Below are 25,443 nucleotides of genomic sequence, written 5' to 3'. Positions count from 1 at the left end.
TGTAAAAACATACTTTAAAGTTAACTGGCTTTTAATACTGCCATTTTATTAAGGCCAAAAATATATATTTAAAAAAAACAATTCTACCCAGATAATGCCAGATGTATAAACCTTCAATTCAATTTTAAATTATTTTTTTTCATATTGCATTTTACTCAATAAATATTGTTCAAAAATAAGTTTTTGCAAAGAATATTGCCTTACAATCCCCAAAGAGCAATATATGCCTGAAAGATACAAAGTACAAACGATTCTTTTAAATACAATGCTTTCGAAATTATGTAGTTTTTGCAAGAAATATTTACACTTACATAACATATATAAACAAATAAATATTTAGATTGTTTTTGTTGATTTACATTGTTTTATTGATGGCCATGGGTCACAAAAGTCCACCAAAATGCTTTTTATTGAAACTCATCTAATATTTTTGGCCTGACAACTAGATCTACATCCAATTTCTTTATCTTTCCGAAAAGGAAATGCATCCGCAAGTCAGAAAGAAGCTTTGTCACGTTTGCCATAAAAAGAGTATACACCTGGCAACATTGCCTTGTTTCTTGCATGAACCCTCTATAACAGAGCAATATTCTACCAGAAAGTTTAAAGTATATTGGGTGGCAACTGCCAAGTGAAGGGTGTGTTTACTAGAGCCTTCTAAAGATCACTTCGGATCTGATACTCAAAATCTTATCGCACACCAGTGCTATAAAACCTGCTGCATTCGCTGGACGAACAATCACATGTTCATTGATACACTCCATTTAATGATGACTATGACAATGTTGCTAAGGGACCATATGACACACCCTAGTGTGGTACCAGTCATACACATTATTATTACCAGTATGCAGGTGTGTCACTGGAGTCTCCAGTGTTTACACTGGCTGCTATCACATGGGTAAATCATTGTACATGCTTTGTGATGTGTACAATAGCTATACACTGTCTGTCCAATATTACATAATAAATGATACTCTATCGGAGTGCGACGTAATACAAAGTTATCCATCAAGGCGATGTTCAAGTGTCTTGGTTCATGCAATGTTATTTTGGTGCATCTCAGATCTCAGGGGAGTGTCAGGGGATCCAGTGGTGCTGTTCATTAATTAAACAGCTGAGCAGCAGAGTCAGGTGTCCTCTTGTTATTCTAATCTAATCATTGGATGAGGAGACACACATATGACCTCACAGAGGACTAGTCTTGATGATTAGAATGTGCTAAAGTACGCAAATAAGCCTGCTTTTTGTATCCATAAAAGCACATCCAAAGGGCAAAAACTGTGTGTGTTGGTGATATGGATGGAGAATTAAGCAGCTTGCAGACTCACTGTTAAATTATGATGAGTTGGATTCTATATTTTGAAACATTACTCAGTAACTTTAATCTCTAGCTACCTAACAAATCTGCATTCGTGTGACAGGCCTTGTTTGCTGTCTTCCCTTCACACCTGTCATGGCCGACCCTGCGTGGTGGAAGCTCACCTTCTTGAGGAAAAAGAAGTCAGAGTCGAAGGTCCAGTATGAAATACCACCCGATTTCAGCACCAACAGTGCGAATAAAGACCTGGGCAACGATGATGCAGACAGCAATTTAGATGCCAGACTGGAAAAAATTGTGGATAAATCTAACGCCAAGGGCCGTCATGTCAAAGTGTCCCATTCTGGGCGGTTTAAGGAGAAGAAAAAGATTCGCGCGACTCTGGCGGAAAACCCAAGCCTTTTCCCCGAACCTGCTCGGACTGACAAGAGCCATGTGGAAAAATAACACCCAGACAAAGCACATCGTTAGATGCACAAACTAATTTTTACTCATTCTTCTTTGAAAGGCTGCATGTTGATCGGAGTTACGACTGACGCAGCAAAGATACTGGAACAGAAAATTATTATTTTTACCGGCCGTACTTTAATTGAAAAGCAACCCCGAGATGATTATTAAGGAGTGAATGTTTCCTGTAAATCATAAACACAATATTGTCATGCTCATAAAATGCGTTATTATCACAGTGGGAAAAACATGACAAGAAAGGCATAAAAACCTTAACTCTTCCAACTCTAATTTATAAATCACACAATCCGTTCAGTTTTAAATTTCATGTGGAGAGTGGTCATAAATATTTAAATTATTGTGTAATAACTAATCTCAAACCTGTGGGAGACAGACTGTTGATCAGATTTGCAATTTTATGTGCCCTTTTGATAAGCACTTGATCGCATGTTTTTTATGTTGTTTGTGGTTGGACAACTCAGTTGTGCATAGGATTTTATCTCTGATTTTATCATTTACCATAAAAAGGGTTTAAATTAGGGCATGGAGAGTCAAAGTCACAGCATGTTAGAGATAAGTTCACCAACTACCTCTACAGCTGTAATTTGCCTTGTTTAATCTGTACTTGCCAATTGTTTACTGCAGTCTTTAAGGGTTATTGTTAAAATATGCAAAATAAAGACTTTTATTGCATTGCTTAGATGTGTTAAAGGTGACATATCATGAAAATCTGACTTTTCCAGGTTTTAAGTGCTATAATCAGGTCCCCGGTGCATCTACCAACCAAGGAAACGTGAAAAAGATTAATCCAGTAACTTTGTTTCGGTAAGCCTTTTTCTGCAAGCGTCTGAGAAAATGAGCGCGTCTGATTTCGCTCCCTTGGTGTCGTGGCAAAGGGATCTCATTATAATATTACCGCCCCTCAATCTGTAAACTTCCACTCAAGGCGCCTTCATTTTGATTTAGCAAGTGACAATGGTGTACCAGTTCTAATGCCATGGCGAACGTTTGAGCAAAACATGCAAACTGTTCTGTCTTTGGCTGCACAGACGAGCACAGAACACTATTTAGAGTCCCAGCCTTAGAGGACACAAGACAGCAGTGGATTTATTGATTTATTTACTGTATATTGCTGCTGCCACACAGTTCTAAAATAAACATGCAATGTATTTCCCAGTGGTTTACCTTCACAGACTTAACCGACTGTTTTTGTAACTTGTGTGTGTTTTTAACGTAAACTTGTGTGTGAAAGAGAACTTAGTTTAGTACACACATGCTGTGACAGCCGCTTTCTGTCCGTGTGCTTCGGTTGTGTGCGCTCAGAAAACCGTATATCAGAAGTGTAAACTCATATGGTTTAAAACGTATGATTTCAGCGCGATAAACATGATAATCAGAACCAAAACAGATGGTTTTAGCAGGTCCGAGCTGTAATGGCGCAGCTCTATTCTGGAAAAGGAGGCGGGGAGCAGCAGCTTATTTGCATTTAAAGAGACAGACCCTAAAAACAGCGTGTTTCTGCTTCCATTCAAAATAGGCATTTTCAAAATGTTATAATAAATCGGTGTTTCTCAACCCTGGTCCTGGGCGCCCCCCAACACTGCACATTTTGTATGTCTCCCTTATCTGACACACCCATTTCAGGTCCTGGAGTTTCTTCTAATGAGCTCATGAGTTGTATCAGGTGTGTTTGACTAGGGAGACAAACAAAATGTGCAGAGCTGGGGGGCGCCCAGGACCAGGGTTGAGAAACACTGTAATAAATGATCTGTGGAGTATTTTTTTTGAGCTGGAACTTCACAGACACATTCTGTGGACACCGGAGACTTATATTACATATTGTAAAAAGGGGCATAATATGTCTCCTTTAAATTGTGGAGAAGTACAAAAAGCAAAGAGCACAAGTTATTTGGATGCCACTGCCATCTGCTGGCAAAAAAAACAATGATCATTGCTGCAAAATTTAAACAGTTTACTACCTTGTTTTACATGTACAGAAAGTCACTTATTCATTACAGAATTACAGTCAAATAGACAATGATTTTAAGTCAACATTAAGTTTGGCACATTTACAACAGCAATCTAATAAAAATATTTCACATTTGTCTTGCAGAATATTTGCTGTATCATGAACACATTTACAGATGAGCAAAACAACAAACAGAGCAACAAGTTATTGTTGTGACAGAAGTCCAAAGTCTATGTTCTCTGAAACTATAATTGAGGCTGCAAGTACAGCTGTGCTTTTTTTTTTTAATTATTAATAAACATTAGGCAGTCAACAGACTTTGCACCTACAAGTAATAGATTAAGAATGTGTTGAGGTCAGTTTTTCAAGGCTTAAAAATGCTGCAAAGAAGCACCATTTGTAATGCAACATGATTTGTATATTCATAAAATCATGTATACAGTTATCTACAAATAATAACTCCCTTCTTGTTTTGGTTAAGAGAATATGAATGCAGGATGAATATGGAGGGATAAGTCTTTACTAGTCAGTTAATGCCCTGATGGCATTATTAGTGACAGTCGCTGCCAACTAATGATGATGTATTGATGTCACAGACGGTGATGCTGACTTCACAGCATGCTCTCTATTAGGGGGATAAGCGTTGGTATATCCAGCCTCCCTCAGCTTGATGCTGCATATCCCCCAGCTCAGTCTCTTCCTCTTTTGGCCGCAAAAAGACTATTCGGTCATGTAATCTATTAGTCTGACCCTGCCAGAACTCAATCAGGTGGGGTTTTACAATGTATCCACCCCTGCAGAAAAAATATATATCCATAAAAATAAACTAAACTAAAATATAACTCTCTAAATACAAACACAGGCAGGGATTTAATATTAATAAACAAAGATTACTCACCAGTAATCTGGCAATGGTACATTTGTGTCCTTATACTTTTCCTCAAGCTCTGCATTCTTGTCTCTCAGGTACTTTAAGGGGTACACACAACAATTTATCAATAAAACAGGTCTCCAGGTGCCCCAAACCAGGAAAATAATTAGGACTAATAGTCAAGTCACCTTTATTTATATAGCGCTTTTAACAAAACAGATTGTGTCAAAGCAACTGTACAGCATTAATTAGGAAAATAGTGTGTCAACAATGCAAAATGACAATAGTAAACACTCATTTTTCAGTTAAAGGCAGTTCATCATTGAATTCAGTGATGTCATCCAGCACAGTTCAGTTTAAATAGTATCTTTGCAATCATTTGCAATCAAGTCGACGATATCGCTGGAAATTAAGTGTCCCCAACTAAGCAAGCCAGAGGCGAATAATAGTGTATAATTATCATTATGAATGTTTAGTTGAATGCTAAAGCAGATGGTGGCTGTGTTAACGGCATATTATTCATATACTATTATAGCTTTTATGAATAATTTGAGTTAGCTTTTATTTTTATATTTTCAGTTCTTATTTTAATAATAGTTTCATTTGTAGTCATTTTGTTATGTGTGAATTTTATTCGTTTTTTTAGGTGTTTTGATTAGTTTTATATATATATATATATATATATAATTTTATTTCAGCTTTATTTCAGTTAACACATATTTTCCATAGTTTTAATGAATGATAATAACCCGGGATGGTGGTGATAGTGCTACTCACTTGTCGGCTTGGTATTACTGTGCTCTGCCTGCTAACAACAGCACCGATCTGACTGCTCTTGGGTCTTGAGTGGAAATAATCACATGAAATCTCGTACGGGATTCTCTCTACAGTGCCTTCAATGCGAATCTGTTAGGATACAAAACAAAAAAATACAATGGGGTCAAAAACTACATACAAAATGTGTTACATTTTTTGTCATTTAAACTTTGAAATATGGATAAGATTAAAACAAAACCAAAGTGAAATATTCTATGATATGATATACAAAGAATTAGCTGGAGAAGATTCTGAGTTCTAAAAAAACCCCCACACAACACTTACCTGTCTGTTTAATGGTTCCCAGTAAAATACAAGACAGGCGTGGGGATTGCAGTCCTATATGATTGCGAAAACAAAAAATAAATAAAATAAAACGTGAGAAAGACAAAGATGCAAAGGTAAACCCATATGGCCATTTACTGAACAAAATTTGGTTTTAAAGACTCACCAACTCTGCACCTTTCCGACTCTCATAGTTGGAAAAGAAGCGAAATCCCTCCTCGCTGTAGCCTTTTAGAAGAACCATGCGTGCAGAGGGGCGACCGTCCCTTTAGAGAAGACAAGAAGGGCCAATTTTGACCAAATTTCAAAAGCATATTAAGTATGTATATGCATTGTATTTAAGTTGCTCTGTTTATTTCCAGGTATTGATGAACCACACAACATCCATTCTTACTTGGTCGCTGTTGCAAGACACATTGCATTGGCTTCTCCCACCTCAGGGCACTTAGTGGCTTGATCAAACCAGCTGCCGAATTGTTTAATTGGATCTAAAGAAGTAAGCTGATCCTCCTCAAAACACTGTAGGATGAAAATGAGGGATAGCACATGTACACATTTATCTTATGTTCTTTTAAAATTTCACAGCTTACTGCTGTGACATATATGGCAAAGTAGGTTTAAAGACCCCATATCTGTACTAGTAGTGTCCTTTACTGTGTTGTTACTGCATTTAGCCAATACGATCTTTAAAGAGATATTTACCAAATTTGCTATTACTGTAACACTAACCCATGCATAACTGGCATAAAAGCATATTTAATGGTCTCATTTGACTGCTTTAGACATGACCTGTCAGTGGCAGCTCCTGCCAGCCAGTTGAAGATTGAACCCCCACTCGTGTTGTTACTGCATTTAGCCAATACGATCTTTAAAGAGATATTTACCAAATTTGCTATTACTGTAACACTAACCCATGCATAACTGGCATAAAAGCATATTTAATGGTCAAAGGCTCTCTCATAATTGTGTTGACTCTTTTCATTTCATCTTAATTAGTAAGTGATTGATCAAGGTCAACTGATGCATGCATTATTTTTTTTACTTTTTTGAAAATGCATTTGATAAACACGCAAGTCAGTTGCAGATCATAAATAAAATGCCCAATATTTCAGAATCACATTGATAAGGTTTTATACATTAATACAGAAAATGACGACTCTGCATATCTAGCTTTTTGATGTAAAAAATCATGATATGATACTCTGCATAATATGCCTTTTGAAAAGGGTCTCAGGTCATACACCTGACATAAAATCCCTCACAACCAAAAACGCGTCTCACCTCCTGATCGCTCTTATAGCTCTTTCTCATGTTACTCAGATCCATGTTGGTGCCGCTGTCCGTAAATTTCCTGCAGAAAAACGAGGTAAATGACGGAGTACTGCGGATTGTCAAGGTAACACTGGGCTCAATAAACTTCACAATATTGCCGATGTTCCTGGACGTGAAGAAGCGCGATAGACATCTCATGCCTGCAACTCCAAACCTGCGTCATCACGTTCGTGCTCTTACGTAAAGTGTTATGAAAACGTATTCGGTTTTGTAACTAACCTCTAATTTTGGAATGAACTAAATATAAAAAATGAATACGTTAGTAAATTAATCAATAGCTTTATTTTCAATAATTAATTAAAAAAATTTTTTTTAATTACCTTAATATGAACGACAACATTTAAACATAAAATGTAATTTTTTTTTACAACTTTCAAAATTAAAACAACCCCCCAAAAAATAAAAAAAAATAAAAAAAAGAATTTGGGGGGTATTTTTCTTTTAACTTTTAATTTATTATTATTTTTTTTAAACATAACAACGGACTTTTATTTTGTAAGCACGATACAACAAAAATGTCCCACGTCAAATCCGGATCAAGATGGCAGCGACCGTGTGTAGCAGGCTTCTCCCAAAATCGGGTACGATTCTGGTTTGATATGATAGCGAAACATATTATAAACGAATAACATAAATAAGCAAATACCTGCCATTTACATTTAAACTATGAACTCCATTGTAAAATTGCATGCACCTGAAAGTCACTATGAAACTATATTGTGGAACTGGACAGCATGATCATCATCTCTCATATTTGAGGTGCTTGGCAATGTATGTTCAACTCTTCTCTGTTTACTTAATGTTGATTGGTTTATCTCTTCATATGATATTCATATCATTCTGTTATCCATGTATGCATGCTGCCGCTTTGGATTTTCGGCAAACCCCTGTATTTATTTTCATGATTAAAACACCACATATGATGTTCTCATGACATTAGTGAATCATTTGTTGCAAATATTTATCATGTCATTGTCAACCTACAGGATGGCTGCCATTAAGCCAGATTAATCGGATCCAAAGCTGTCACTCGTCACAGAAAGCCAGTGCACTTTCTCAAGCAGAAGCTGATGGCTGTCACAGAGTACATTCCCCCAACACCTGCAGCTCCTCCTGGTGCTCTGGCTCCACGAGTCAGGCAGACTGAAGAGTTCGATCATTGCTGTACTTACAGAACACTATCTTAAGTGTGTCATTTTAAGTCCCCCTTTAACAAATATATATCAAGTACAATGATAATATAAAATAATATATATTATAAAATATATATAGTGTTTTAAGTGTGTAATTCTAAGTGTTCCATTAACATACATATGTATATCTCTACTCTCTTTCCTTTTAGGAAAGTGCTCTGGCAGTTTTGTTGAGAAAAGACCTAGAAACCTTGTTTAAGGAATGTAAGATGATTGCCGTGGTTCAAAACAATGCAATCAATGCAGAGGACCTCATGGTGCTGAAACACAAACTGAAAAGGCACAATATCAGTGTCAAGTTCTTCCCAAACCAGGTAATGCCAAGTTATAGTAATGGTTACCACCACTATTGAGATGTAAGCTACTGCTGTGTGACATGTTGTTTGATTCTTTGTAGGTGACGAGGTCCTTTCTCAGCAACAGCATTTACAGTAACATGTGGCCTCTATTTGTTGGCCAGACTGTGATAATTGTTAGTAAAGAGCCAAAAGTTAAAGAGATGCTGCAAACGTTAAGGTACAGTCCTCAGATGGTGCTTTTAGGTGAGTGTCACTGTCCTATGCATGAACTTGTATATAGTTATGAAATGAAGCATTTCTGAAAATGTACTCACCCTCAGGCCATGTAAGATGTAGACGAATTTGTTTCTTCATCGGATCAGATTTGGAGAAATTTAATATTACAACACTTGATCACCAGTGAATGGGTGCCGTCAGAATGAGAGATCAAACAGTCGATAAAAACATCACAACAATCCACATGACTCCAGTTAAAGCATGCATGTTTGTAATTAAACAAATCCATCATTAGGGTGTTTTTGACTTGAAACCATTGCTTTCTGCTAAAATAGTCCACTATCTATACTATTGCTTTCTTCATTGAAAAGTGAAAAAAGTTGTCTCATCGGAATCGGGAGAGAAATAAGCACTTTTAAAACCCATACAGTCCAGCATTTTTATTTCATTTTTGGGTTAACTACTCTTTTAAAGATCTTCTAAAAATGTTGGTATTGTCTCACAGGCTTTCTGTACCATTTTCTTTCAGGTGCTTGTATAGAGAACACATTGCTTTCGTATCAAGGCATTCTCAATTACTCCAAACTTCCGTCTATGACCACTATTCAGGGTGAGCTAGTTGGTGGTCTAACCATGATGACTTCACGGACTGTCTCAATGCTACTTCACCATCCAGCTCATCTTTCTGCCCTCCTTCAGCAGTATGTCAAACAGCAAATCTTTGGGGGCTCCACAAATGCTGTTACAGATAATGATACAATAAAGGAGGCAGCAGCTTGAATTTACATGGAGGAACAGCTGTGTATGATTGAAATAAAATGTATATCATTTAAATAAAAGTTATTTAAAGTTGCTTTTTGGTCATTTTTATGTTAAAGTTGGAGGTGAATTTTGACATTTTTACTGTACATATTGTGGAGAAAAATGTTGTTCAAATGTTGCTGAAAAATAGGCTATTTAATGGCAGGTTCCATTGTGACAACTCATCCCATAGCTTGGCACAATATGTCAATGTGCTTATTGAACTGCATCATTTTTTTCTTCAGCATTAATGGTGAAAGTGCAACAGTTTTTTTCTAGTCAAGTCTTCAAGGTATATACAGAAATTGTCAATTCATATTAATAGGCACATTGTCAATATTTATGCCAGGGGTCTCCAACCCTGCTCCCTTCTCTCAGCTGCTTCCTGCAGACTTCAGTTCCAATCCTGCTCCAACACACCTGCCTGTAATTTTCAGGTAACCCTGAACTCTTTGATTAGCTGGTTCTGGTGTGTTTGTTTAGGGCTGGAGTTAAACTCTGCAGGATGGTAGCTCTCCAGGAGTGAGGCTGGAGACCCTGATTTATGACCTTTTGCATATTTAAAGAAATGAAAGTGTATTTGAACTGATAACTTGAAGTTAAAAAGCCAGAAGAAACATTTGTACTGCCAAAATAAACACAAGCTAGTGGTCACGGATCCTGATTAGTTATAATCTCTGGATTACTTCATGTTAATCTAGGTCAGTTAGTCCTTTATGGTTACAACTCTGGGTTCAGTGTAGAAGTGTCTCTGCTCTTCATATTTTGACACCACTGTCATTTTAGGCCAGTTTTACAATTATGTATGATCATCTTTCAAGAAAATCGTGTGACGAAACTCACTATAAATAAAACAAATGTGCTCTGTGTGTGGTAATACATGAATTAACCAACACGGGGTTACCCACTTGAAAATGAGTACATTTGGAGGTTATCCCATCTGAGTAAACAGGTCATGGCAGAGCAACTCAATAGTTTCAGATTTAATGCATCAGAATGGCTGGCTATCAGTGAAGTTCCTCCTACATGCCTCTAATTCCAACAGCTTTTAAGACACTAATGCGGATTATGATTTGGCTGCAGCCTTGGGTGGATTTGGAGGATGTTCAGTCACCAGGGGAGGATAGTTGGGAGCTGTCCGTCATATATCGTTCTGGTATGCACATGGAATATCAGCATTCTTGCATTTTTAGTAGAAAGTGGTTGAACTGGTTTCCTGTTCTGTGAGTAGAGTGACGCACGGTTGTACAAATGGGGGAACATGAAACTCGGGCGCTTGGAGAGAGTCACTCAGAGATACACCACACTCTGGCCAAGAGCAGGAACCTCAGGTAAGACCTTGAGTTACAATACTTAAAGAAACATTGTGGTTTCAAATGCTGGTAGCAGTAGTCAGTAGAAGTATATGTTTGAATTGGATTTATGTATACTGTTTGGAAACGTGGTGTGTATGAAAAACAGCCTTTATCAAGTGCATGGTGAACCTAACTGGAGAAGTAACTCTTAAACACAAGCCCAAATTGACTATAACTATGAAAGTATTTCAATTGTTCAAGCATGACAATTTTAAATCACATCCAAGAGCTACATTTCTTAGACTGACATGCATTTATTGGCATTGGCAGCATGTGATCATGTGGTGATTTGTAAGAGTGTAGGCTATACAATACAGTTTTCTGTTTTGTAGAGTTCATCATATATGTCATTTTAAATGTTTACACTGTCTTAGTTACAAAGAGCAAGTCTTTAGTTAGCTACACTATTTTGTTTTTCAACACACTTGATGATACTTCACACGAAGAGGAATGACTACTTCTAACCACACCTTTTTTAACAATTATTATACTTTCTAAAATCATGTTCAGTTCTTATAATTTACAGTGAAATCTACAATTAAATAAAATGAAGGACTCTTAACGTCTGATCTTTCTATGGTATTATGATTATTCAAACGTGTACGTCACACTGTTTTCCTGATGCTATACATCATATTTACCGTGTGACCTGTCAGCATGCTCACGGTGAAAAGCTATTCAAGCTAAGGGCTGCTAAAAAGGGATATTCAAAGCCAATTATCGTAATGACGCTAAGCCTCTCCCGCAGGGATCGTTACCTTTGTGAGGTTATCCATATTGCTACAGTGCATATTCTGCCTTCCATAAAAAAGGATATGTAAAACAATTAAAAAATTACATATCAAGACTGATCATTTTTGGTAATGACTGAATAATTCCAATTACTTTTACTAATTATGTAATCAAATAGTTAATTACTCAACTGCAAATTAAGCTGTTTACAAAAGATCTCATTTACCCTCATTCTAGTTTAATGGGCATGTATGTGCTTGTCAGAGTTGTCAGGACAACAGGAGATTCTAGAAAACATGTTTGGTTTCTGTCACACTCCCTCTGATGACATTCCATTCAGCTTATATGTAGAAAAAGGAATTTTTCGATAATCTCTCAGTATGTGATTAAGGATATATACAGTACAGCAATAAAGGTGTTTCCTTGGTCCATAACTTCTGGTTTTAGCACCATTTAGATTATGTAATTATGAGTGTATTATTTTGGTTTCTTTGCTTTGCATTACTGTATGCTCTTGTGTTTCATATTAAGCCATTTGAAAGGTGTTTATGAGATGATGAACCAGTGTGATCTGGTAAAGGGCAGAAGTTAAAGTCCTGCCCAGGAAGTGTTAGTTAAGGCAGGTCCCTACTGTTAGATAACTGAATTAGACGAGTTTTCTCTGGACATTGTATTGCTTCTGTTTTTGTTTACCGTCACTGTGCCGGTTACTTTTGTTATGACTGTGTTTCGGCCTTGGCTTTTTATGGCATTTAGCTATTGTACAAAACATTCACAAAACCAGCTCTGAAATACAAAGGCTATACATTATACTATATATTTTCATGTATGGTGTGATAAAAAAAATAAAAATAAGCGCACTATCACAAAGACATGTTATTTTTAAAATTAAATAATTGGCTTTTATAGTTTCACTGTACTAAAATCAAAATTACCAGCTCTGAAATACAAAGGCTATACATTATACTATATATTTTCATGTATGGTGTGATAAAAAAAAATAAATAAGCGCACTATCACAAAGACATGTTATTTTTAAAATTAAATAATTGGCTTTTATAGTTTCACTGTACTAAAATCAAAATGGTATAAAAATAAATGATAGTATTTGTAAAATAGAATAAAATTAATATATTAAAATCAGCTAAAACCAGTTATCAACAATATGGCAGATAGTTTTCCTAACCTTGTTGGATAATATAGTATACAATTAACATTCTTAGCAGTCTTAACACGTGCTTGTCTGAATAACCAATAAATGATTTCTTTCTAAAAAGCTAATGATGAAAAATCTTTGCATTGCAGACATATCGTGCTCTAGTGTACAATGAAAAGGAGTCTCTAGCAGAGTGTATATTCACGATTAATAAGTGCACAAGAGGACATTTTCAAAATGGACTACCATGGGTCTACGGTGGACCACGTCCAGTCACAGGCGAGTGGTGTGGAGAAGGTGTCTAGCGGCTGGCATAAGCCCACTCATTCCAGGAGCAGCAGCACAGCATCCTCACGTCACTCACGGCTGGTTTGTACCATCTGCTTGACATAAACACATTCAAACTCGGGTTTCTTCAACTGGTATTTGGACACACCTAAATATTTTCCTTACAAGTACATAGGTGAAAAGCTAGCATTAGGGGTTCTGCCCTTGGGTGTTTGAAACCTGTTGCTCAACACCTAACAAGTGTCCAATGAGAGAATGTGAAATCCAAACCAACAAGTTTATGTGTCTTACCAAGCTCAACAGTTACATTTTGTTCATAGGGATTATATGTGACATGTTTTAAATGGGAAACGCCCTGTTGTACGTGAACTGTGATTGCCTTTTCCTTCTGTTCCTAATAGAACATTAAAGACTGGGAAGTAATGGATGACTTTCCAGCAGATTTGAACCTCACTGGAGAAAACATGCAGGATGCTAATACTCCAGGAATCTGTGAAGGCTACTGGATGAAGAGGAGAAAGTGGCCTCTTAAAGGGTGGCATAAGGTATGAGAAAAAATTACGTGTTGCACGTAATCTTTGCTTTAGGTAGTTGTTGGTACAAACATAGAACTGTGAAAATCCAAAGAGATTTAAAGTTATACTTTTTTACAGAGATACTTTGTCTTGGATAAAGGTATCCTACGATATTCAAAAAACCAACATGATGTAAGTATGCAAATAATTTTTTCCTTGCCACCAACTGTAGATCTTGGATCCAGACTCTTTTAACAATCAGGGATTTATTTTTTCAACAGTTTTCCAAAGGGAAAATGCACGGTGCACTGGATGTCAGTCTCGCAGTTATGTCAGTAAACAAAAAAGCAAGACGCATAGATCTGGATGCTGGAGGCATTCTGTATCACATGAAAGTAAGTCATTGTATTGTTGGCAATGAGTGACTGAAACGGATTCATTTTTGTTTTGAAGCTAATAAGATCTTTAGTTCGACGGAAGCTTGTTTCAGCCATGGCATAAAAAGTAAAAGGTAATAAATTAAATAAAAGGGATCTGTGACTTTTTATCACACAATTCTGACTTATATTCAATTTCGTGAGATATAGATTCATAATCGCTAGATGGAAACTTGTAATTGTAAGAAAAAAGTCAGAATTGCAAGATGGAAAAGAATTGTAAGAAAAAAGCTGCAATGAAAATTCTTGCATTGCTGACTTTTTCCTTAATTGCAATTATATATCTCACAATTCTGAGTTTATATCTTATTTTTCTGTGACAATTTTTTTTACATTCATCCAGCTGATTATGCTATTTATTTATCAAATAATAAACCAAATAAAATCACTGTCAAATATGTTAGCTGAACCCCGTTTACTTTTCTAATTAGGCCAAGACTCCAGATTTATATCACACATGGGTCACCAAGCTGAGTGCCCACAGGACGTATAAGAAGAACGAGGCTGCGCATGTTCACAATGGCTTCCTCCAGGCACTGTCCCATGGCAGTCATTTATCTCACAAAAACAGTCCCATGCAGGACATGGTGAGTGAAATGGTTCCTACATTGACTTCCTGTAGCCCTCTAAATCACCAGGGATCAGGTGAACGTGTCCTCACAGTTTAAGAACAAGAAGAATTAGTGATTAGACTTGGGTTAGTCCCAGATTGTAGTTTTATCTGTAAATGCACACTAATATATGCTATGGTGAGTTAATTCTTTGCTTGTCTGGTGGAAGTTGCAAATGAATGTCTTATGAACAATTCTAGGGCACATCTTATGTGGGTGAACCTCTGCCATGTGTCAATCCTGCCATTAATGGGAAAGTGTCTGCTTGGCTACAGACCCAAGAACCTGACATCTGTGCTCAAGGTACAGTGGTATTTTAAAATACTAGTAAAACTGTAACAAAAGGAGGCATAAGCACAGACGAAGATTTCAAAAAGCACCATTTCGTGTTGTTTCTAGAGCTCACCCGTTGTCAAATGGAGTTGAATGAGCTGCAACGGTTGGTCCAAAAGTTGCACTCTCTAGAGTCGGGCCAAGTGGTCAATAACGGAGACCTCCAGAGGATCATCAGCATGCAAGTTAGTAAAAGGAGCAGGCTGAAGAGAGGCCTTTACTAAAATGACTTGCAATTAAGCGTTCCCACATGTGTTTGACCCATAGAATCTCCTCCTTGACAAGCCCAAGAAGAAGACTGGCAAGATTTTGGGTCATTCTCGCACTCTGTCTCGAGTTGAGGCTCTTGGAATGGTGAGGCTGCTTAGTTTACACTTTCCTCTACTTGATATTAGGATGTCTTAGATAAAGCCTGGGAAGCAATCATAATATTTGCCTACAGGGGTTGCCCTGCCATTGGGATTATTTCATGTTTTCAACAAAGGTTTGGAAGCTATTATGGAAATTATTCCATATTCATGTGCAGTGTCATCCCAAAGATGTATTTTTATTTTATTTTTGAATACTGTAGTCAGGCATTTCCGTTGTGCTAATGTGTAGTAAGCATTAGAGCTTCAAAACCCCCAGTAATTTAGTCAACTCCTTTTTTACATTAAGCCGTTTCGTGGGATTACTAAATCGGTAAGTCAGCACAAGACACACTGATTGTAAATTCCTTGTAACTTTCGACACATTATACCACCAGGTAGCAAATGCTTTACATCATGTGGTGGTCCTATTGCATTTTGCATATTGTATACTTCCACTCAAAAGTTAGGGCTCGGTAAGTCTCTTATTCTCACCAAGGCTGAATTTATTTGATAAAAAAATACAGTAAAAACAGTACTATTGTTAAGAATCATTGCAATTAAAAACAACTGTGATCTGTTTTCTTTTTTAAAAATTATTTATTTCTGTGATGGTAAGGCTGAATTTTCAGCAGCCTTTACTTCAGTTTTTAGTGTCACATGATCCTTCAGAAACCATTCTTATATGCTGATTTGGTGCTCAAGAAACTGCGATACATTTTTTCAGTATTCTTTGATGAATAGAAAGTTCAAAAGAACAGTATTTAGTTGAAATAGAAATTATTTGTGACACTATAAATATCTTTACTCTCACATTTGATCAATTTAATGTATCTCTGCTAAATAAAAGTATTAATTTCTTTAAAAAAAAAATCTTAGTGAATGGTAGTCTATATTGTATTTTAGTATTTTTCTAAATGTACTATAGCTTCTGATTGTTACATGCTGTAGACATTAGATAACAATATCTCCTCCTACTTCTTTTCTACCCACTTTTCTAATGCAGTTATCATCAAGCCACCTGAACAGTTCTTCCCACCTGGGAACCTCCGTCCCTTCCATCCCCGATTATGTCTCCACCCAGGCGACCCCACCAGCCCCCACCTCATCAGAAAGCAAGAAACTCCACCAAGACATCTGCTCCATGTCCTTGAAAGGTATAAATGGATAAGATTAACGGTTTAATGATTTTTTAGTTTAAATTTAAACCCAGCGTATGCTTATTTGCTGTATTAGATGTATAATGTTGAAGGTAAGCACTGTGTCTTTTTCCTTAAAGTCCATGCCTCTCTGTGTACTGCACATGAGACTCTAGCTCAGGAGCGCCAAAGGCTGCTGGAAGCTTGGTCCAGCAGGGAGCTTCACCAGACCACCTCTGCCCAGATCAACAACCTCTGCAGCCTGGCTGAGGTGACAAGGACTTATATTACTTAGTGAAAAGATTATAGTGCTGCGCTATTGCCTTAAATCTGCATGCATGCATGCATGCATGCAAAGAATAGATTTATTGTAGCTTATCTTGTTATTAAAGATGCTATAAACAATATACCATAAAACAAACACCCCTGCTAGTAAATGCTTTAATACAGTGGTTCTCAACCAGGGGTTTCAACAAACTTCTAAAGACGTTCAAGATGACTTGAAATTATTTAAAATAAGACAAAACAAGCATTAAAATAAGCTAATAAATAATTAAAAATGAAATCACTAAAAATCCAGATCTTTCTTATTTTAAAGGAATAGTTCATCCAAAAATGAAAATTCTGTCATCTTTTACTCACCCTCAAATTGTTCCAAACCTGTATGAGTTTCATTTTTCTGTTGAACTCAAAAGAAGATATTTTAAAGAATGTTGGTAATCAAACAGTTACTGGTCCCCATTGACAAGTATTTTTCTTTCTATACTATGGAAGTCAGTGGGGACCAACAACTGTTTCAAAATATCTGTATCTTCGACTGAAAAAATTAACTTGGAAAGGATTTGGAACTACTTGAGGCTGATTTTCATTGTGGGCAAATTATCCAAACAACTGGAGAAGTCATGGGGCCTTTGAATATTGTTGTGGACAATGAGGGGCCTTGGAGTCAAAATGGTTGAGAACCACTGGTTTAATAGTTTATTTTCAGTGCATTACATATTATGTTTTACTGCATAGATGTGTGTGTGTGTGTGTGTGTGTGTGTGTATATGTGTATCTTCAGTTAGATGTTAAGTCCCGTCACACCAAAATCCACAAACTCTCGGTGTCCACCGATTCCTCAGAAGAGTCCTTCCGTACTGTGCTACAAAGGAAGGTGTGTCACTGTCTACCCAGAACCTACTCATCCTGTTCCCATTTTTGTCTCTTTCTTTCCCTCCTCCACCCTCTGCTTCTTTATTCTGTTTACAGGTTGATGGGTTTCACCTACTTAATATGCCAACAGGCTCTTTTGTCCTCTCATAGTTGTATCATCATAGCAGTATGATGCAATCAAGCTCACATTTTCTGACTATCTACATGTCTGTCTCTGTTTCACTCAGTCTGGGTCAGGCCGTAGTTTGTCTTTCCGTGCACCCTCGGTGGCTGACTCAGCGGCAGAGTATTTTGACGCATGTGATGAGCTTATGTGTGCGAGCTCTTCTGAGATGTCCGATGAGTCCGGTCTGAGTGATGGATCCAGTAATTCAGAGCCTGATGAGGCTTATGGTTAGTGAAAGTTAAATGCTCAGTTAGCAGATATGTATGTGGTGTTTAGGTGTCCATATATACACTACCATTCAAAAGTTTGGGTTCAAGTTTTTTTTTGTAATACTTTCAGCAAAGACGCAATAAATTGATCAAAAATGACAGTAAAGAAATTTGTAATGTTCAATGGCTGTTCTTTTGCAATGCATCACAGTTTCCACAACAATGTTAAGCAGCACAACTGTTTTCAACTGATAATAAGAAGAAATGTTTCTTGAGCACCAAATCAGCATAGAATGATTTCTGAAGGATCATGTGACACTGAAGACTGGAGTAATGGCTGCTGAAAACTCCGGTTTGCCATTACAGGAATGAATTAAATTTTTTAAATTTATAAAACAATTATTATTATTTTTAGATTGTAATAATATTTCACAATATAATCTATGCTGTATTCTTGATCAAATTCATGCAGCCTAGGAGACTTCTTTCAAAAACATAAAAAAATAGTATTGACCCCAAATTTTTGAACTGTAGTGTACTTTTGTTCATGTAATCTAATACAGTGTGTTATTTACGTTTTACTTTTTCTTATGAACTCAACAGCAATGGCTTCACGCAAGTACCGCGCCAGCCTTTCAAAGGCACCACCAAAACTAAACACCATAAAGAACACCGGACGTCGTGCTATTTTGCCTGCAGTCTGCCCTGACAACAGCCATGTCGGATTGATGACTATCCTCTACAACAACATAGGCAAGGATCTGTCCCGTGTCTCCATGCCAGCAGCTCTGAATGAACCTGTGTGCCTGCTGCAGAGACTCTGTGAGGAGCTGGAATACTCTGACCTTCTGGACACTGCCAATCATACCGACGACCCCTACCAGAGGATGGTAATAATGACAGAAACTTCAGCAAAACTGCATATGTCTGAATCACTGTATTACTATATCTGTATATACAGTGGGGAAAAAAAGTATTTAGTCAGCCACCAATTGTGCAAGTTCTCCCACTTAAAAAGATGAGAGAGTCCTGTAATTTTCATCATAGGTATACCTCAACTATGAGAGACAAAATGAGAAAAAAAATCCAGAAAATCACATTGTAGGATTTTTAAAGAACTTAGTGTCTTTTATACTGATAACGAGTTCAAACAGATGCCATTAATACAGGTAACCAGTGGAGGACAGAGGAGCCTCTTAAAGAAGTTGTTACAGGTCTGTGAGAGCCAGAAATCTTGCTTGTTTGTAGGTGACCAAATACTTATTTTACAGAGGAATTTACCAATTAATTCTTTAAAAATCCTACAATGTGATTTTCTGGATTTTTTTTTTCTCATTTTGTCTCTCATAGTTGAGGTATACCTATGATGAAAATTACAGGCCTCTCTCATGTTTTTAAGTGGGAGAACTTGCACAATTGGTGGCTGACTAAATTTGCCGCACTGTATACTACCGTTCAAAACATTGGGGTTGGTAAGATTTTTGTTTTTGAAAGAAATCTCTTATGCTCACCAAGGCTGCTTTTATTTGATCAAAAACAAAACAGTAATATTGTAAAATATTATTGCAATTTAATAAAAAAATTGTTTGAATAGAAATAATTTATTTTATAAATTGCAAAATAGAAATAATTTTCTATTTTAATATATTTTAAAATGTAATTTATTACTCAGCAATCATTACTCCAGTGTTCAGAAATTATTCTAATATATTGATTTGATGCTCAAGAAACATTCAGACAATCTTATTATGTTGAAAACGGTTGTTCTTTGATCAATACTGTAGAAAGTTCAATAGAATGCCATTTATTTATTTATTTGGTAGTATATTTCTTTAAAAACAGTTGGAAATTTTGTTTTGTCTCTGTAAAGGTTTATATTGCTGCTTTTGCCATATCTGGCTATGCCACAGCTCAGTATCGCAACCGTTACAAACCTTTTAATCCAGTCCTGGGAGAGACATTTGAGTGTATCAGAGAGGACAGAGGCTTCCACTACATTAGTGAACAGGTAATTAATAATCACATCTGATTATACATCAGATACGTTTGCTATCAAGCAGTTGTTTTTACTCTGTGGTTTTGTGTTTGCCGTCAGGTTTCCCATCATCCACCAATATCTGCATGTCATGCAGAATCAGACAATTTCAACTTCTGGCAGGGTATGTTTTAAAGTCTGTGTGATCTCATGATGAACTGTATGTTTGAATTTGAATCTCATTCCTTTTTTAATCCTGCATGCTGAGAGCAGACCAGAGATGGAAGAACAAGTTTTGGGGCAAATCGTTGGAGATCATGCCAACAGGGATGGTGAATGTGACTCTAAAAAAGCAAGTATCTGTTTGGTGTCAATGGAATTTTAATTCCAATGTTTAAGAAGAATTCTGATCTTTGGTCTTTGATATACCTTACTTGTAGATACGGGGAGCACTATGAATGGAACAAAGTGGTGACGTGCATCCACAATGTCCTCAGTCAGCAGCGATACCTCGAGCACTATGGCGAAGTCATTATTCGCAACTTGAAAAGTTCGGTCTGCACCTGTAAGATTACATTTGTCAAGGTGTGTTCAGTTTTGATTGCAAATTTTGTTGTCATTTGCTTCATTTTGAGTACATATAGATGAAGTCTTATGAAGTACAAATGCAGAAATTTTTTTTTCCCCCTCTCAGTCACGTTACTGGGGTTCAGATGGTTCCAAAAATGAAGTGCAGGGTCAAGTTCTTGATGAGACTGGTAATGTCGTCCATCGTTTCGGTGGATTTTGGCATGAAGGGATCTTCTGTGACACCCTTCCAAATCCACAATGTATCTGGAAGCCAAGTGAGTAGTCATCTTTCATATTTTATTGGATACTGTTGTCGTTTTTCAAGTCAACATGAAATGCTGTTTGCAACCCAAATTACATTTGTAATGTGATGTATTTCTGTGTAAAACAGAATATTAAAGGAAATGTTATTTTATCCATTGGAAATTATCTAGAACTAATGTATTTGCTTAGAAAATGCTAAATACCTATTTGGGTATTGGTCAGCCTTATGTAATAACTTCCGCTGCCATGGACACTTTTCACATTTTGAGGGTTCTTAGCGGTTGAATCAACAGTTCTATAGTGGTGAACAGAAACCACAACAAATATAATTTTTGTATCCCCATTTGCCCCTATAACAAAAGAAAAAAAATCTTTGATTTCTATAACTTTCCAAATAAGGAAACAGATATTGAAAGATAGATTATGTAGGTCAAAACAGTAAAAGATGTCAAATTTGTCATCACTCCCTCAGCTGTTTTATTAGGAAAACTCACACAGTAGCATTTGTCAGTTTTCTGTTATTTATATTATATTATTTTATATATATATATATATATATATATATATATATATATATATATATATATACATATTTCATTGAAAATATAAAAAACTAGATTTAAATAATAAACTAATAACTGTGGAACACACAATGTTATTAACTCTGGAAACGCCATCACAGTCTGTGAAAAGGGTCCATTGTTCACAATAAGACCAGGAATGTATTGGGTCTGTATGGGGTCCATTCTGATTTTGTGGCTGTTCTGTCTGACAAAACAAATAAATGAGAGATGTACCTTTGTGTTGGCAGATGTTGTCAGAATGTCTGTGCTTCCTTACAGATCCACAGCCCAAGAACTACATGCTTTACTATGGCTTCTCTAGATTTGCAATCGAGATGAATGAGCTGACCCCTGACCTTAAGCCCTTGCTGCCCCCTACGGATACACGCTTGCGCCCTGACCAAAGGTGAGATCTTCCTAATAGACAATGATAAATAGACAGACGCTGGAGCCAGAATTATTTAGCAATTTCATGGATTAGCAAGTCAATGAAACTCTTCTTTTAGATCATCTGTTTTAAGTTTGCTCTGTGTTGGTGCTGTTAGGCTTCTCGAGGAGGGGAAAATAGAGGAGACCGATAAAAAGAAGGATGAAGTGGAGGAAAATCAAAGAGAATGGAGGAAAATTATTGCCAAGAGAGGAGAGGAGCATATCCCTCGCTTCTTCAGGTGCGTTGACATCAATCCCTCAACTGATTTATTCATAAGAATTAGAGTTGGAATGTTAAAATGTTACCATCTTACAGGAAAACTTTGGATGCTGCTGGAAGGGAAGTTTGGCTTTACAATGGAACGTATTGGAAGATTAGGGAGAATCCTGGGTTTGTCAATGTTAAAAACCTGGAATTATGGTGAAGAAGGCAGATTGAAGCAACACTGTGGACACTTAATGCCTGTGATAAATTCAGCTTTTGAAAGACTACACAAACTTGGAGCTTTTGGGAGCAACGATGAATTGCCAAGGGTTTTTGAACTAAACCGAATCCATTGAGCAAGGATGATGCCTTTACCAAACAGCAAGAGGAGGGATACATTTTGAACATTTCTATTTATTTCGTTGGTTGAGGACACAGAAACTTGGTGGACAGTTTGACCTTGTCTTCCACTTTGGATAAAATATAAGCCAAAAGGTAAAAGAAAACGAATGCGAGTTCTGGAGATGTTTAGTTTTAACAATTGCACACACACATTTCTATGGACAATGTTAAATTACTTTTCACTTTATATAAGTACTTATGTGATGGTGGAAACAAAAAGAGTATGGATTAAAAAAAAAATTAATATATGTAACCACATATGTAATATTCAGAGGTCTCATTAACTAACTTTTTCTTCCGTTAACTCGCAAGTTTATAAAAGGACCATTATTTCGCTTGCAAAGCCATGTCTCAACCTGATCAGGATTGAGCAGTAAATTAATTAACTCTAATTTGGGCCCTCTTTGGTTTCTGAAATGTGTCCAAAGCACACTTGCATTGCACATCTTATTTTTTTTATAAACCAAATATCATATTTTGATTTTAGACAATGATATTATGTTTATTGGCATTTAAGTATGAATTAAGTGCACAGTTTAAACCCTATATAAAATGTGATATCTGAAACAACCATTTTGTGTAGGCCTGGATGAAAAAATCAGTGTACAAATGTTCAAATAATAAACTTGCAAGTCATGACTTGTATAGTTATTTAAAACAGCAATAAACTGTACAATATTAAAGAATAGAAAAATAAACGAATTTGTATAGTTCAGTCTTTATTACATTTAGAATGAATCAAAAACTGAGGCTCAGTTTGCTTGGCTGAGGAAACATACTACAGAAGCACCTCTTTTATTGTTAGTAACATTATTTAAAAATTGTTGCTTTTAATTCAACAGATAGACAAGGATAGTGCCAGAGATAATAACCTATATAGGTTCCTTAAAAGACCTGCTATTGACACTCGAAGATATGAGGAGCATAATGTCCACCAGGGGTCAGCCAAAACATGGATTGATTGCTAACATGACAACAACAGACAATTTGTTCATTATTTTCAGTGCACATCAACAGTAACAAACGTGTCAGTGCATTTCAGTGTATAAAAAGAAACCAAACATGAACATTAATTACACATCTTTTAAATTAACATAGAAACACTTTAATTGCACTTTTTTGTTCTGTAACATTGATTGTCAGTTAAATAATATTACCGCTTTCTCTTGCAGCCATTTGCTTTTTGTTTATCAGTCAACTTCTTAATAACTAACATTAATAAACCTGTAAGCAAATGAATAAATTCTAATTATTACATTTGTAGAATATTACAAATTTCCCAGCATCTACATTGCACTGTATATTTTAAACAACTAAGCATCTGGCAATATCTGGCAATGGCTTTCTAATCCAGTAATGGCATTTTAAAATAATGCAGTCTTAACCATATTAGTCTTGTTTCATTTGGTTTTGCATCAAAATACATATATGTAAAATAAACAGTTTGAGTCAGTTTGCTGACTTAAAAAAAAACTGATCACAGAGCTGGCCACAGAATATTGAAGAATCATCACTTTAATTAATTGTTCTATTTTACAAGTAATGTTAATAAAGGAGGTTTCATGTTAGGACACAGATCATATGCATATGTCTGTGTGCATATTTGTGATCTGAAAGATGCAGGAAGCTTCTATAAATTGACAGTTCTGAGCTCACAGGCTTCCGGTGTGTCCCAGAAGTTAGTTTACTGTCTTCTGCAGTGGCATCTTGTCACCCACTTATCTGTCTGAGGTCATTCTCACCTTTGAATGCCAGCGGAACCTAATTCTTCCTCTGTGTCACTGACGTCCGTGTGTGAGCTATCTGCATGTTACGCTGTTGTTTGAACAGAAAAGATGATATATATACAGTCAGTTTGAAGCCCCTGCCAGGTGTCCATTTTTCCACCCTGTCTATCTGTATACCGTCATGTGCGACGCCTCAAGACATGATGCTTTTGGTTTAAGTATGTCCTGTTACAGGTCATCAGATTGACACTAGTGTGTTTATCCTAACTCGTGGACTTTAGCTAAATTAAACCGGAGGAATACAAGGCCCTGTCTCAAACTATCACCGTCACATAAGTTGCCGGTTTTACGTTTACAGTACGAAAAGTAAAACTATAGAACTATAAAAATTTAGAGAGATCAGGAAAGAATTACTATAGCTCTCAAGGTTCAGTTTTGCATTTTAATTTTAAATTTATTAACCTTCACCTGTCTCTCTTTGCCTGTTTTTGTGTTTATCTGAAGCAGTGCACTATTTGTTTAAAGATTTTTGTAATATTTACAATATTTAATTGTTTTTAATTTTCAGCAGCTATACTTCAGTCTTGAATGTCTCATAATCCTTTAGAAATCATTCTAATATGCTGATTTGCTGCTCGAGAAACATTTCTTATCATGTTGAAAACAGTTGTGCTGCTTAATAATATTTGTGGAAACCACAATAGAATTCTTTGATGGATAGAAAGTTCAAAAGAACTACATTTAAATTTTTTTGGTAATATTTTTAAACATTGATGCAAAAAAGGACACATTTCTTAAAAAAAAAATCAGTCCCCAAACTTTTGAATGGATACTTAATTTAACTGCATATATAATAACTCATGCATTCTATTAACCATATTATGTCTGTCTATTTAAGGATGGAATTCCAGCTGGTGCATACAGCCATGGTTTGTCAGACATCATGGCTATTTTATTTCCAGCATGTGTTATCTGAGTGGCCTGGGCTTTGATGTGCTTATTGATTGTGCTCCCTGTAGGGGTGCATTTTGGGATTGACTGGACACACAAATGTTGTAGCCTACTGTAATGAAGGCTCTGGCTCGCATTCAGAAGCAAAATGTATTTAAGCTGTGCATGCAGCACACAAGTGCATGCAACATTAGTCTGTTTAAATATAAATCTTCTGCTTAATATGTAAATTTCTGATGTTATTTCCAATGAGATCATCCATCAAATAACAACTATGTTAGAGCAACCTATTTGAAGATGTTATATCAGCAAATGCTTACAGGTCCACAGCATCACATCTTGAGCAAACCAATTTCGTGTCATT

At 36.3% G+C, this 25,443-nt stretch overlaps 3 protein-coding genes and 1 pseudogene across 6 annotated transcripts; 3 read left to right on the top strand and 1 right to left on the bottom strand.

Annotated features, from left to right (window-relative positions):
* Positions 1 to 1,456: 1,456 nt before the first annotated feature.
* On the top strand, positions 1,457 to 1,768 carry LOC107563795 (proline-rich protein 15-like protein B). The gene has a single exon (XM_016248750.1). It carries the CDS (start codon positions 1,457 to 1,459, stop codon positions 1,766 to 1,768), a length of 312 nt encoding a protein of 103 aa, XP_016104236.1.
* Positions 1,769 to 3,657: 1,889 nt separating this feature from the next.
* Positions 3,658 to 7,209, bottom strand: LOC107563779 (pyridoxine-5'-phosphate oxidase-like). Its single transcript, XM_016248724.1, has 7 exons — positions 6,991 to 7,209; positions 6,104 to 6,228; positions 5,876 to 5,975; positions 5,710 to 5,763; positions 5,386 to 5,514; positions 4,636 to 4,706; positions 3,658 to 4,531 (listed from the first exon to the last, which is right to left on the bottom strand). The coding sequence occupies exons 1-7, from the start codon at positions 7,177 to 7,179 to the stop codon at positions 4,366 to 4,368; spliced, it is 834 nt and encodes a 277-aa protein (XP_016104210.1). The 5' UTR covers positions 7,180 to 7,209; the 3' UTR covers positions 3,658 to 4,365.
* A 348-nt stretch (positions 7,210 to 7,557) lies between these two features.
* On the top strand, positions 7,558 to 9,578 carry LOC107563799 (39S ribosomal protein L10, mitochondrial-like; annotated as a pseudogene).
* A 585-nt stretch (positions 9,579 to 10,163) lies between these two features.
* On the top strand, positions 10,164 to 22,630 carry LOC107563778 (oxysterol-binding protein-related protein 6-like). Of its 4 annotated transcripts, none has more exons than XM_016248720.1 (24): positions 10,165 to 10,251; positions 10,634 to 10,881; positions 12,943 to 13,162; positions 13,483 to 13,626; positions 13,735 to 13,788; positions 13,878 to 13,991; positions 14,465 to 14,620; positions 14,845 to 14,947; positions 15,044 to 15,162; positions 15,245 to 15,331; positions 15,635 to 15,658; positions 16,331 to 16,481; positions 16,604 to 16,734; positions 17,527 to 17,619; positions 17,846 to 18,011; positions 18,597 to 18,883; positions 19,864 to 20,001; positions 20,089 to 20,152; positions 20,242 to 20,320; positions 20,409 to 20,553; positions 20,663 to 20,813; positions 21,645 to 21,771; positions 21,911 to 22,033; positions 22,111 to 22,630. In XM_016248720.1, exons 3-24 carry the CDS (start codon positions 13,031 to 13,033, stop codon positions 22,217 to 22,219), a joined length of 2,697 nt encoding a protein of 898 aa, XP_016104206.1. In that variant the 5' UTR covers positions 10,165 to 10,251; positions 10,634 to 10,881; positions 12,943 to 13,030; the 3' UTR covers positions 22,220 to 22,630. The 4 variants fall into 4 exon arrangements, with proteins under 4 accessions (XP_016104209.1, XP_016104206.1, XP_016104208.1 ...); XM_016248721.1 differs by lacking the exon at positions 10,165 to 10,251 and having other exon boundaries at positions 10,566 to 10,706; positions 10,782 to 10,881; XM_016248723.1 differs by lacking the exon at positions 17,527 to 17,619 and having other exon boundaries at positions 10,164 to 10,251.
* Positions 22,631 to 25,443: the final 2,813 nt, after the last annotated feature.

This window comes from Sinocyclocheilus grahami, unplaced genomic scaffold (assembly GCF_001515645.1).
Source record: "Sinocyclocheilus grahami isolate Dianchi unplaced genomic scaffold, SAMN03320097.WGS_v1.1 scaffold889.1, whole genome shotgun sequence".
NCBI classification, from domain to species: Eukaryota; Metazoa; Chordata; class Actinopteri; order Cypriniformes; family Cyprinidae; genus Sinocyclocheilus; species Sinocyclocheilus grahami.
Note: the sequence above shows the minus strand (reverse complement) of the source record. Positions and strands in the feature narration are given on the sequence as shown.